Here is a 12,238-nt window from a genome sequence, read left to right as displayed (position 1 = left end):
CCGCCGCCGCCTTATTTCTGCGAGCGCAGCCCGCCAGGCTACGAGCCGGGTCGGTCCGCGTCTGTACGAGCCCCGCCAGCCCGCGTCCATGCAGCCCGCGGGCAACCCCGTCGCGCCCGGGCCCGCGCGCCCCTACGCCCAGCTGCTCTTGCTGCTGCTGCTGCTCACACTGCGGGGCGCGGCGGTGCCTCTCCAGGACCCCGCGGTGCCGCTCCAGGGCCCCAGGGGCACAGACGGCCCCGCGCCACCCTCGTGGGCGATGCTGCAGCAGGCGGCGCGCGTCGCGCTGCACTTCTTCAACTTCCACTCCGGCTCGCCCAGCGAGCTCCGAGTGCTGGCCGATGTGCAGACAGGCGGCTGGCAGGTGAGTGGCGGCGCCGAGCGGCGACACTTGTGCGACTGCCGGGCGGGAGGCGCTGGGAGGGAGCGCGATCTCGCGGAGTACCGTCGGGCTCCGGGCGTGGAGCGGTTGTTGGCGCGCAGAGACCGCGGAAAGCTGGCGCGTCCTCAAGGTGTTTGGCTCTTTCCCAGGTCCCGGCTTTTGACAGCAGTCACACCTGGGTGAGAGATGCACTAGGGAAACTGAGGAAGAGGCCCAAGCCCAGCACTGACCTTTTCGGGACGCACTGAGGGCACGACCCACCAGTGGCTCCCCGCCAAACTCTGATTTCCCAAATCTGAGTCAGTTCCCATGCAGGACCGCGAAACTCTTGATAATTTCAAGCCACCAGCAGGGCTTCGGGATGATTTGGTTGGAATTCACACATCCATCTGGGCAGGAACCTTCCAGCGCTGGGATCCGCTAAATCTGATGGGAGGGACTGACCCCGGCCAGGCGTACTTTTCTACGTGAATGAAAAAGATTGGGAATTTCTCCTGGTTGGTTGCTTCCGTTTCAAGGAGCAGGCTCCAGGTATTTTCTGTGTGGAGCTAGTGGCTTTCTTCACCAAACAAGATTACAGAAGTTAAGCAAAGTGGCCCTATCTAGCAAACCGCAAATATTCCATGAATCCTGCAGACACACAAACAGCCTCAACCTAGAATTAAGTGTTGGATTTAAACAGGTGGGTTTCAAATTGAGTGGCAGCAGGATCTTCGTTTAATTGCCCCTGGCCTGGCATCAGAGGGTAGGAAATGGCTTTTTGGAAGCCTAGCCTTGGTTCTTTAAAGACTTCCTCCTGCACCCAGTTGGGCTAACTTTATTGAATGATAGAATCAACTTGCTGCTAGGAAAGGGCACCCTATTTTTGTTACCTATTTTTAACCATCTTCTCTGCCTCTGGGACACAGAAGTCTGGTTTTTCTAGTCCAGCAAAGACAGGGGGGGAAAAAAAACTTTGAGCTCTTCATCAGGGTGGGAGAGACGCTGCCCCCACCCAAAGGCCCAGAGGGACCCTAAAAATGTGCTCTCTGGATATCAATGGGGGTGATTCCCTACAGAAAACCAAGCTCATATTTCTAAAGTACACCAGCCTTCAAGTTTCAGGGATTTAAAAATAATAATTTCGTGCATTTAGTCATCCCCTTGAAAATAACATTCTTGGCACCTTTCATAAAATAATTAAATTAACTCTCAGCACCTGAGTGAGTTAAGTAACAATGCACTCCCTTTCTCTTCCATACAAGACTGCATTACTGCTTTTCATCTGTAATAGTGTAATGGTTCTGAATTTTAAAGGTTCTCCTCAGAGGGGGCGCTGGGGAAGAAAGGAAGGAAATCAATGGATTAGGGCAGGCAGGTGTGCAGTAAAATCTTTGAGAAATGGCCGCTTCTTATTGTCATCAGTTTACCTGCCATTTCTTCCCTGGTGTAAAATATTTGCGTGGCTATGGCCACCAAGGAAAAGAGGTCAGTCAGGAATCTCGGGGTGCTGTAGGGAGCCCTGCTCGGCCGCCACACAACCTAGAGACAGTCGTGTCAGTTTTCTCTGGCCATTTCCCCATTTGGAATGGAAATAATTCGTGCTCTGCCATCCTGCAGGGTGGTTTGAAGAGTCACGACAGAGGATGTGTGTACACTGCCCAGGGTCTAGGAATGTGAGTTATCACCACAGGGGCAGCGCTCAACCCTCAGTTGTTTCTTGACACCAACAGTGTACTAGGCTAGACATGGTGGCCCTGACTCAGACTTGGGGCAGTGTCCTTAGGGAAGGCCTCTGAGGTCCGATTAGTTCTGAAGCACTGAGGTGCCTGTGTGAGGAGCAAAGACAAGTCCCGTGCAGCACCCAGCACGGTGGCTCGAGGAATCTCTGCCTTAGTAAGGACAGCAGTTGTGGCACCAGCATGAGGGATAAAGATGCCCCTTCATCCCATCTGTGCATCAACTGAGAGCTCAGTGCTGCAGTCAGGACCCACCAGAGCAAGCAGGTGGCCACATGCCACTACAAGATGAGAGGCTGAGGCTAAGTCAGGGTTTTTCAAACTCAGGGCCCACTAGTGAGTGATAAACTCAATTTACTAGGTCCAGGTGTTTGGGTTTTGGTTCAGGGATTGAGCCAAGGGCCTTCTATGTGCTAGACACATGCTGCACTACTGAGCTACCCCGCCCCCCCCCCAGCCTTGTTTCATTATTTTTTTATTGAAATGATTAGAAATACAAACCTTGTGAGTGCATTGCAAAAGCAAGGGCGAGTGTTGTCTCGGAACATTTTGGAGATGTGGATGTGTGTGTGTGTGTGTGAACGAGGTCATGACGACGATGTCCTGGGCAAAGTTGAACAGCCACATACCAAAGGGTTTCAGTCCCTCCAGCAGCCCTGGAATTACTCCCCTCTGGGATCCTGCGGCAAGCAAGGGCCCTCATTTTAGAAACGCCGTGGACCTCTAGTGGTGAAAGGCGGTACAGCACTAACCCTTTAGAAAAGTCAGAAAGCCGCTCAAGTAACAATTGCCCGAGGCCCTCTCCTAGCCTCAGGCCACCTTTCTTGTGCCAGTGAAGCTTCACGTGGCACAGGCTCAGGCCCACAGGTAGGGCGGTGGGAGGCTCTGGGTGGAGCTGGGGGTGGATCTGCACATTCTGGCCAGCTGGGTCCCCTTCCGCCTCCAGGGAGTTCTAGAACCAACACACACACACACACACACACACACACACACACACCCCGTGTGCTCTCCCTCTCATTAGAGGCTGACCCAAGTTTTCCTTGGTGACCTCCTGAGGAAGTCCGCTGGCTGTGGAATCAGATGCTATGTGTGAACTGGTGTTGGAGGGGACCAGGACCAGTAGTTGGAGACTTTGAAACAGCTGGCCAAAGTGTGTGGGTAGCATGTGTCACACCCAGGCCTTGTTTCCATTTCAATTATAATTGCTAAGGGTAAATTTATGGTCTGTTTTTTTTTTTTTTTTTTTTTTNACAGGGGATCATCTGCGATGTCCATTTTTGTTGACAGTGGAGTGAACACTTGCAGATAATAAAATGGCATAATCTTCTACTTATTCTTCCCTAGCTGTGACTCACACGTTCCTGATTCAACAGCTAAGTTTAGACTCTTGCCTCTATCTATTCTTTCTAAAGCACTGAACTTGGACTTTGTGGACATGACTTTGTGGACTCTTACCAATTTATGTCGCATTTAATCAAGTGATTAGGTGATACGTTCGGCAGGCTGAGCAGGTCTGGAGGAAGGTCAGCCACCCGAGAGGCCAGGAGTCTAAGCCCTGGCCCTTCCAGGGTCAGCTACCCTGGATCTGACAGCAGAAACCCAGGGTCACAGGCAGGAGAACACCAACTTTAAGAAAGGCTTTATCCTGGCGAGTCGCTGTTGGCAATGAACCACCCCAGTCCTGTTCTCTTTAAAAGTCCTCTCAACTTTTAAAGCTCTTCAATACATAATCATCATATCACAGCTCCCCTTGAACTCTTTGCTCCATTAATGTCAATAATTCAGAGGTGATCATTCAGGATAGGAAAGCTATACATTATGTAGGCCACATAAGCAAGAACTGGAGCATTAGAGGCTTCAACCCTGATGGAGGAGAAAAGACAAATTCAAACGCATAAAGTGAGATGATCGTCTATTTTCTGTAAGAACAGCTCTTCCTTGCTTTTAGAGAGCCCTTGGGAGAGAACAATGGGAAGTGGAGGCAGCCATGAGAGGAACCATTCTCTTCAGGCCCCAGGATCTTCTCAGGAGTGCTGGGCACAGCCCAGAGGCCCCTTCTACCCAAGCCCTGGGGCAGGACATGGAAGCACCCTCCTGCCAAGGCCCTGGGGCACAGCACACAGGGGCCCCTCCTGCCCAGGCCCTGCTTATGCTGAAAGGCACAGGTGCATCCAGTTCCTCCACCACCTGCCCTCCTGGTCTGCAGCTCTGCTGGCAGGGGTGGGAGAGACCAGCAGGCCCTGGGGTGAAGCTTTGGCTTCCCTGGCATTTTGCCGGTCACCCAATCCAGATGCACCAGATGAGCTAGTTTGTAGGAATGTTTTAACCTCTTCTAACCATCTTCTAATAAACTTTTTAAACCACAATTTTTTTTAAACCAGTCTACATTTTCCACTTGGCTTTCCAGCTGTGGAGCTAGGAATGGTGCAACCACAGGGCATCAGTAGCTCCCAAGGACAGACCAGGTGGGGATTGTAACCACCAAGAGTCTAGTGGGGCTCCAGATTCTTCTGCCCCCAAATGACTACCATAAAGAGGCTTGAGGCTCAGTATGTTAAATATGCAACTCTCTCCCCAAATCCAGCCTGATCCTTGCTCAGTCACTGTTGGCAATGAACCACCCCAGTCCTGTTCTCTTATGCAGCCAGGACACTTAACAGCCCTTGTAACGGTGCCTCAGTTGAATGCTTTAGAGCCAGTCCCGTAGTGTCTGAGGACAGCAGCCATAACAAGGGTCCACTCTAGGCTGTGTGCTGTGGTTATTCAGGATGTCTCCAGCCAGGGAAGTCCAGCATGCATGTGACTCTAGGAGCACACCAAGTGTAAGGACCCAGTGGTGCTGACCTGCAGTGCTCCCCATGATACTTGGGAGACTCTTGAATTTTCCCAAAAGTTAAAACCCATCTTTTAAATAATTTCCTGGGGCTTGAACCTTTCCAGGTCTGACCTGGGATGTGGGTGTTTTGGTTTTGTTTTTTTTTTAATCCAACCTGGATAGTTCCCTGGTAGGAGAAATGGGTATGATCAAGTAGGGTGGTGGCGATATCTTAGCTTGATGGAGTCATGAAGACATGGGTCACAGGTGAGAGGTTCAAGTCCACAGATAGGAGCCAGATTAGAAACCAATAGTAACAAAGCACCTTGTTAAAAGGAGGAAAAGACCTGCCAATGGAAGCTGTTAACCTCATGCCAACCAGCTGGAGCAATTCTTGTTAATCTACAGCAAAAGCCAAGGCTAAGAAAACTGAGAAAGGTAAAGGGTGGCAGTGCCAAAGTGTCACAGTACATAGATCAACATAGAAAATAAGAGCCATTGATCAGCCAGTGGTTGGTTCCTCAAGCTTGGCTGTGTGCAGATTAGTCAGCTGAGACTCCTCAGGGAGTTACCCTTGGGGATTAGTGAGAAGCCTCTCCACTCCTTTTATTTGAATTAGCCTCCATCTTTCTGACCTGATCATTTATTATATACACTGACTACTACCTGTCCTTTGCTCCAGTTTGAAGGGTTTTGTTGACCCTGTGTGGCTTCCCTTAGAAACATTAGGGACATTTTTTTTGTGTGTATGTGTGTGTGTGTGTGCTGTTGTTTTTACCAATTTATAAAAACATATAATACTCAAATATGTTACCTATGGAATTTAAGAAGTCATAAGTACTTGAATTTATGTTTAGCAGTTGATATTTTAGTGTCTTGTCTTTGTAAATTAACTAAATGTCTTTTCTAGGCAATTTAAATTGAACTTTCTTTTAAAAATGTGTAAGCTGGAGCTCAGTGGTAAAGCGCTCGCTTAGCATAGGCGAGGCCCTGGATTCAATCCCGAACACCACCTAAAAATAAATAAAGATATTGTGTCCAACTACAACTAAAAAATAAATATTTAAAAAATTGTAAGCTATGTGGACAAAAAAGCATTTTATCCATTTATTAAATATATGAGTACTTATCTATAATCCAATTTTTGATACCATGTACATGATATATATGTAGATATAGCATACAATATCAGATGTATACAAATATAGAAAAACCATCAGGAAACAGATTTTGCAGCTTTTTTTCTTGAATAAATGACCTCTGAACAAAGACAGTAGAATAAACAGAGGATTAAAAACTCAAGTTGGACAAAATAAGCCTGGAACAAAATGTATTAATTTATGTGCCCAAGACCAAATGTGAATTTATCTTAGAAACCACAGGCTTAAATGAGACAGAGGTTTGAATTTTAAGAAACGACATGGCCATAATTACTCCCAAGCTGTTATTGTTGTCTTTCAAACCATTCCTTGTTCTTCCCCCCAAATGACATCTGAATATCTGTTGGCTTTGCCCCAATTCCTTCCTTAACCTGGCTCATGAAGGACAAGGGCAGGAGGAACAGTGGGAGCCGCTGAGGCTGGCTGCGATTTTCTCCCCCGTCATTGCTGGCATGATTCCCTGAGGTACAGTCGGGGAGTTTTGACCTTGAAGAGGCCTAAAGTTGGAGTCGGAACACTGAAGGCTTTGGATAGCTTCCTGAGTCCAAATAAAACAACACTATTTTATCATCTCTTGGATTCTTTTTTCCAAGAGATTTTAAAAAATATTTTAAAAATTTTAAAAATATTTTAACACAAGACCCAGAGTGTATCTGGAGAAATTTCTGGGGTTTTTCCCCTGCCAGCACCCTCTTTCTCTAGACTAGAGGTTTTGAAGCTGAGCTTCCCATATGTGACAGTTCCCACCCTGAGGTGGAATTACTCAATGAGGAGGGGACACATGCACACTTTTGTGCACCTGGCCACTCTCTTCGCAGAGATTTAGGTGCCTCTTAGCATCAATGGTAGGTCAGTAGAAGCCCCTGACTCGGGCCAACCCTGAAGAGATGGACTTTTGATCTCCTAGTAGCTATCTTAAAGCTTATGAAGTCACCTTGGAGCTATCTTAAAGCTTATGAGGTCACCATGGATCTGCAGTCACATGCACCCCAGAATTGACAGGCCCCCTAGTAAGCAAATCCTGTACTGAGTGACACTGTGGTCCCTGGGAAGTGGTCAGTTTCCCCTTCTGCCATAGGGTAGAATCTGGCAGATGCCCCCAGGATGTACCAGTTTGGTGGCCTTCCTTCTGAGTCATTTTATAAGGTAATGAGAGCCAGGGCCAGCTGGAGTGAGAGTCAGGATCTGGCAAGTTGTCAGGTGGCACCTTTCTGTCTGTCACTAGGCTGGTGCCATGGCCTTCTCTAGTTCCCCGACAATGTTGACACAAATGGCCAGCTTGGTTGACAGTTTCCCGGCCAATGCACCAAAATATGTTACTGAAGATTATGGCACTGGAAAGGAGATGTAGGAGAGCGAGGTTTACTCAGCACAGGTGCAGACTCGGGGAATCTTCCCCAGAAGCTGAGCATTGCCTCTTTGTTTTCAGGATCTTTTACACAGGACAGACATCTGGGTTCTCATGCAAGTAACCTTGATGTCGCCCTCTTTCTCCAAGCAGCTCTGGTTCCTGCCACAGCTGCTGAGCAAGCATGAATACAGCAGCAGAAATGAGCAGGTCGTAGCTATTAATGAGATAAAAAGAAACAGGAAGGAGTTGCCACTTGACCATCACTGCTACAGCAAATTGCCACAAACCCAGGGGATTAAAGTCGTATAAGTTTATTCACTTGTAGTCCTGGACATCAGAGATTGGCAATGGATGTCCCTGGGCTACAGATAAGGTATCTATGGGGTTTCTAAGGGCCACCTTCCTCTCCTGGGTTCATGGTTCTGCCCCATCTCCTGATTGTGCCCTATCTTCTTCTGAGGACCCTGTGATGGCCCTGGACCTGTCCATTTCCCGGTCACTAACTTAATTGCATTGGCAAATCCCTTCTGCAGTGTAAAACCTGGGGATTAGAACAGGGATGTGTGTGAACATTTTTTATTGGTGCGTTATAGTTGTACATAATGGTGGGGTTTGTTGTTACATATTGGTTCTTGCACACAATATGGCAATATAATTTGGCCAGTATCACTCCCCTGCTCTTCCCCTCCCCCATCCCTGCCTCCCAACCCCTGGTCCCTTTCCTCTATTCTGATCTCCCCTTGATTTTTTTCATGACATTGTTCCCACCCTTTTTTTTTTTTTTTAATTTTTCCTCTCTAGCTTCCACATATGAGAAAACACAGGCCCTTGCCCTTCTGAATTTGGCTTTTTCAAGTTCAATTCATTTTCCTGCAAATAATTTCATTTTTCTTTATGGCTAATTAAACTTACTGGTGTACCTGTACCTGATTTTCTGTATCCATTCATCGGTTGATGGACATCTAGGCTGGTTTCATAGTTTGGCTATTGTGAATTGAGCTGCTATAAACATGGGTATTCATGTATCATTATAGTATGATAACTTTATTTCTTTGGGATAAATAAAGTCACATGGTCGTTCCCTTCCTGGTCTTTTTGAGGAACCTCCATACTGATTTCCACTGTGGTTGTACTAATTTACAACAACCAACAGTGAGTGTAAAAGTGTTCCTTTTTCTCCACGTTCTCTCCAGCATTTGTTATTATTTGTATTCTTGATCACTGCCATTCTGACTGGTTTAAGATGAAATCCATGTACTTTTGATTTCCATTTCCTTAATTGCTAATGATGTTGAGCATTTTTCATAAACATTTGTTGGTCATTTATATTTTGAGAAGTACCTGTTTAATTAATTTGCCCATTTATTAATTGGATTTTTTTTGTTTTTTTTTTTGGTGTAAAGATTTTGTTCTTTAGTTATACATGATAGAGTATAATGGAGTGGACCGTATTCTAATTAGGATCCCAGTCTTGTGGATACATGATGGTGAGATTCACTGTGGTGTATTTGTATATGTACATAGGAATTTCCTTTTTGAGTTCTTTACATATTCTAGATATTAACCCTCTGTCAGAAGAGCAGTTAGCAGTTTTCTCCCATTCTGTTGTAATTTTCTTCATATTCCTAATTGTTTCCTTTGCTGTGCAGAAGCTTTTTAGTTTGATGCCGTCCCATTTATTAACTCTTGGCATTATTCCCTGGGTTTTAGGGGTCCTATTGAGAAGGACATTGCCTGTGCCTGTGTGTTGCAATACCTGTGTTTTCCTTTAGGAGCTGCATGGTTTCTGGTCTAATTCCCAGGTCTTTGATCCGTGTGAGTTGATTTTTATGTAGAATGAGAGTGAAGGGTCTAGTCTCATTCTCCTACCTATGGATAATCCATTTTTCCAGCACCATTAGTATTTTTTTCAAGACTGTCTTTTCTCCAGTGTGTGATTTTGGCTCTTTTGCAGGATATGGCCATCTGTAGGGGCCTTATTCACCCAGCGAGGGCTCTGACCTCTGCCTTGGGAAGTGACTTCCCAAGCTGTCGACCATGGCTTCTGCTGCTCCCACTCTTGCTGGCTGGTCTCTGAGGCTTTGGTACCCTCACATCCAAGGCTGCCCTCTACCTGTGCCTTGTTACCTGACCCCTGGCTGCTTTGACCTAGCTCTTGACTGAATTTCCACTCTGTGGGTGTGGCTGCCTCTCCCAGACTGGGTGGTGCCAGTCCTCACATCTGTCTCCTCCCTTGCACTAGCCTGTCCCTGCTAGAGACGCATGTTAAATATTTGTTAGATGCAGGAACAGTAGTGGAAGGGTGTTGCTACCATGGGGCACAAAGAGAAGGAGATGCGACAGGTCCCCTCACTCCCCGTAGGAGAGGAGGTGGCAGGTCACCTGTCTTATTGCAGCTCTTTCCACAGTTGCCCCCGGCCAGCTCCCTTCTGGAGCCCAAGAACTCACCCCAGACTTGGCCAGGCAGGGTTCACACAGTATTCATTCTCTCCACAGCTCTTCAGCTGGTAGGAAGTGTCCACATGCAGAGATATCCCTGGGCCCAATGGATCAGGCCTGGCCTGACTTTTGTAACAAAAGCTGTATTTACTTTTCTGGCCTTGCCTGAAAGAAGGAAAACTAATAAGGTAATTCCAGGGTCTAATGCAATAAACTGAATGCTCTATCTGTACAGAACCTAAGAACAGAACAGTAATTTTTATTCACAAATGAGTTGTTTGTCTCCAACTGAGCCTGACTCATATAGTAACCTTATAAAATGAAAAAAGTTTGCCTTTACTGGAATAGCATGATATTTGTTCTTTTACCAAATATGTAGGCTGGAGGGGACATTTAGAAGCTGTGTTTGACCCCTGGGTTTCAGGGTGTGTGCGGGGGAGATTAGAATCCCTTGTGAGCTCTTAACATAGACTGGCCCTCACTACCCACCCTTCAGCATGGAAATGTGAAGTTTAAAGTTGTCACAAGACAACGGGAAGGGACCAGCACAGGGAGGAAAAAGAAGGAATGTTTCCCCAAAGCATGGGGCTCCCTCCTTTCTGAAGATGAGCTTCCAGGGGACCCTGACTCTGGAGACTGGGGGTCAGTGATGTTTTATGGCCCCCAAGGGAAGGCCCACCCTGGCTTCCCTAGCACATCATTCAAGTGTCTGTGTTCTGAGTGAGTTGAAAGGGGGAGCTGGGTTGTAAAGTGTGGTCTTAGGGGAGAATAGGTATTTATTCATCCTATCTTGGATAGTGTCTAATGTAAAGATAGTTCAGACACATGGTGGAGAAAAATCTTTGATCCATAAGAATGAAGACAGTTTTGTGTTTTATGATAAACATTAAAAAAAAGACGAACTTGTAGGGCTGCTATTAGAACATGCAGTTTTGACTCCTTGATGTACACACAGGCATCATTATGCAGCAGGTTCTCCCACTCCGTGGTTTGTCTTCCTGTGGTTTATTATCCATACAATTGCAAAAACGTTAAATGGAAAATTCCAGAAATGAACAGTTCACAAGTTTTAAATCGTGTCACTCATCTGGAAGAGCATAATGAAATCTCATGCTGTCTTTCTCTGTATGGACCATCCTGTTGGGCAGCATGTCCACACTGTGTATGGGACCACCTGTGAGTCATGTAGCTCTCCCAGCTATCAGATCAGCTGTCACAGTGATGTATTCAAGTTATTACTTAATGACGCCAAAGTGCAAACTCTTAGTACAGTATATTGTTACAATTGTTCTATTATTAGTTATTCAGCATTTTCCCAAGTCACAGAAACAATATATTATATTTATAATGGGCAAATTTTAGATGGTGCCCACAGTCAGAGGCTCTCAAAGTCCCTCAAAGGCTGTCTGCCAGGCTGGGAGAAACCAGCTGTGTTTGGTCCAAAGATGTGGTACCTCTGAAGAAGGGGGAGCCATGGATGCAGCCCCAGCCAGAGGCTGAAGGCTTAGGAGCTACTCACCTCATTGGTGAGAGGCTGTGTCCCAGGCGGAAGAACCTGGAGTGGATGTCCATGGGCGATGATAGCAGTAAACACCTATTCCTTCAAAGAGAATCTGACATGTGCATGTGTGAGCGTCCCCTCCTTTGCTCTTTGTTCTAACTGAGCCCCCAGCCCTTAGATGGTGCCACTCACATTCACGGTGGGCCTTCCCAACTCTGTTTGCTGACCCACATGCCAGTCATCTCTAGAAAGACCCACAGAGACACACCTAGGGATGTACTGCTTAATATAGTCAACAACTAAGATCAACCACCAGGTATTAATCTCTTACTGTGCCTAATTTATAAATTAAAGTTTCACAGATAGGCAATATTTACTTGTCTGTCTATTCATTTATCTTTGTGGTGCTGAGGACTGAACCCAGGGCCTTGTGCATGTGAGGCAAGCACTCTACCAACTGAGCTATATCCCCAGCCCGGCATTTATTAATAGGAGAAAATGTAGTAAATAAAGGATTTGTTACTATTCACCATTTCAGGCATCTACTGGGGGTCTTGGAATGTGTCCTGCAGATAAAGAGGGCCCGATGTGTAGCAAAGTACCCGTTTGTGCAACAAGAAGCAAGGAGTAACGTTCTTTCAAAAATTATTTTAGCCCAGACTGCTTTCTTCAAATGTTTCTTCTCAAAAAAGCCCACGTGCCAAGTGGCCAGGGGCCCATCAGCAGTGCTGCTGAAGCCAAGGGCAGCCCTACCTGCTGCCCTTCTGAGGGTTGTACCCGACTGCCAGAAGCTCCAGGCGCCTGTGTCAACCAACTTTGGGCTGCTTTTCCTTTCACAGGGTGCTGATGGCACCTCAGCCTTTGGAGAGGAC

At 46.7% G+C, this 12,238-nt stretch overlaps 1 protein-coding gene across 1 annotated transcript in view; it reads left to right on the top strand.

Annotated features, from left to right (window-relative positions):
- Positions 1-6: 6 nt before the first annotated feature.
- The window catches only part of Rarres1 (retinoic acid receptor responder 1), a 32,552-nt gene continuing 20,320 nt past the window's right edge, over positions 7-12,238 (top strand). The window contains exon 1 of the mRNA XM_015486947.2: positions 7-364. Coding sequence (XP_015342433.1) covers positions 89-364 — 276 coding nt within the window. The 5' untranslated portion in view covers positions 7-88. The remainder of the gene's footprint in view (positions 365-12,238) is intronic.

This window comes from Marmota marmota, unplaced genomic scaffold (genome assembly GCF_001458135.2).
Source record: "Marmota marmota marmota unplaced genomic scaffold, marMar, whole genome shotgun sequence".
Classification (NCBI taxonomy): Eukaryota; Metazoa; Chordata; class Mammalia; order Rodentia; family Sciuridae; genus Marmota; species Marmota marmota.
This window is presented reverse-complemented; position numbering and strand designations above follow the sequence as displayed.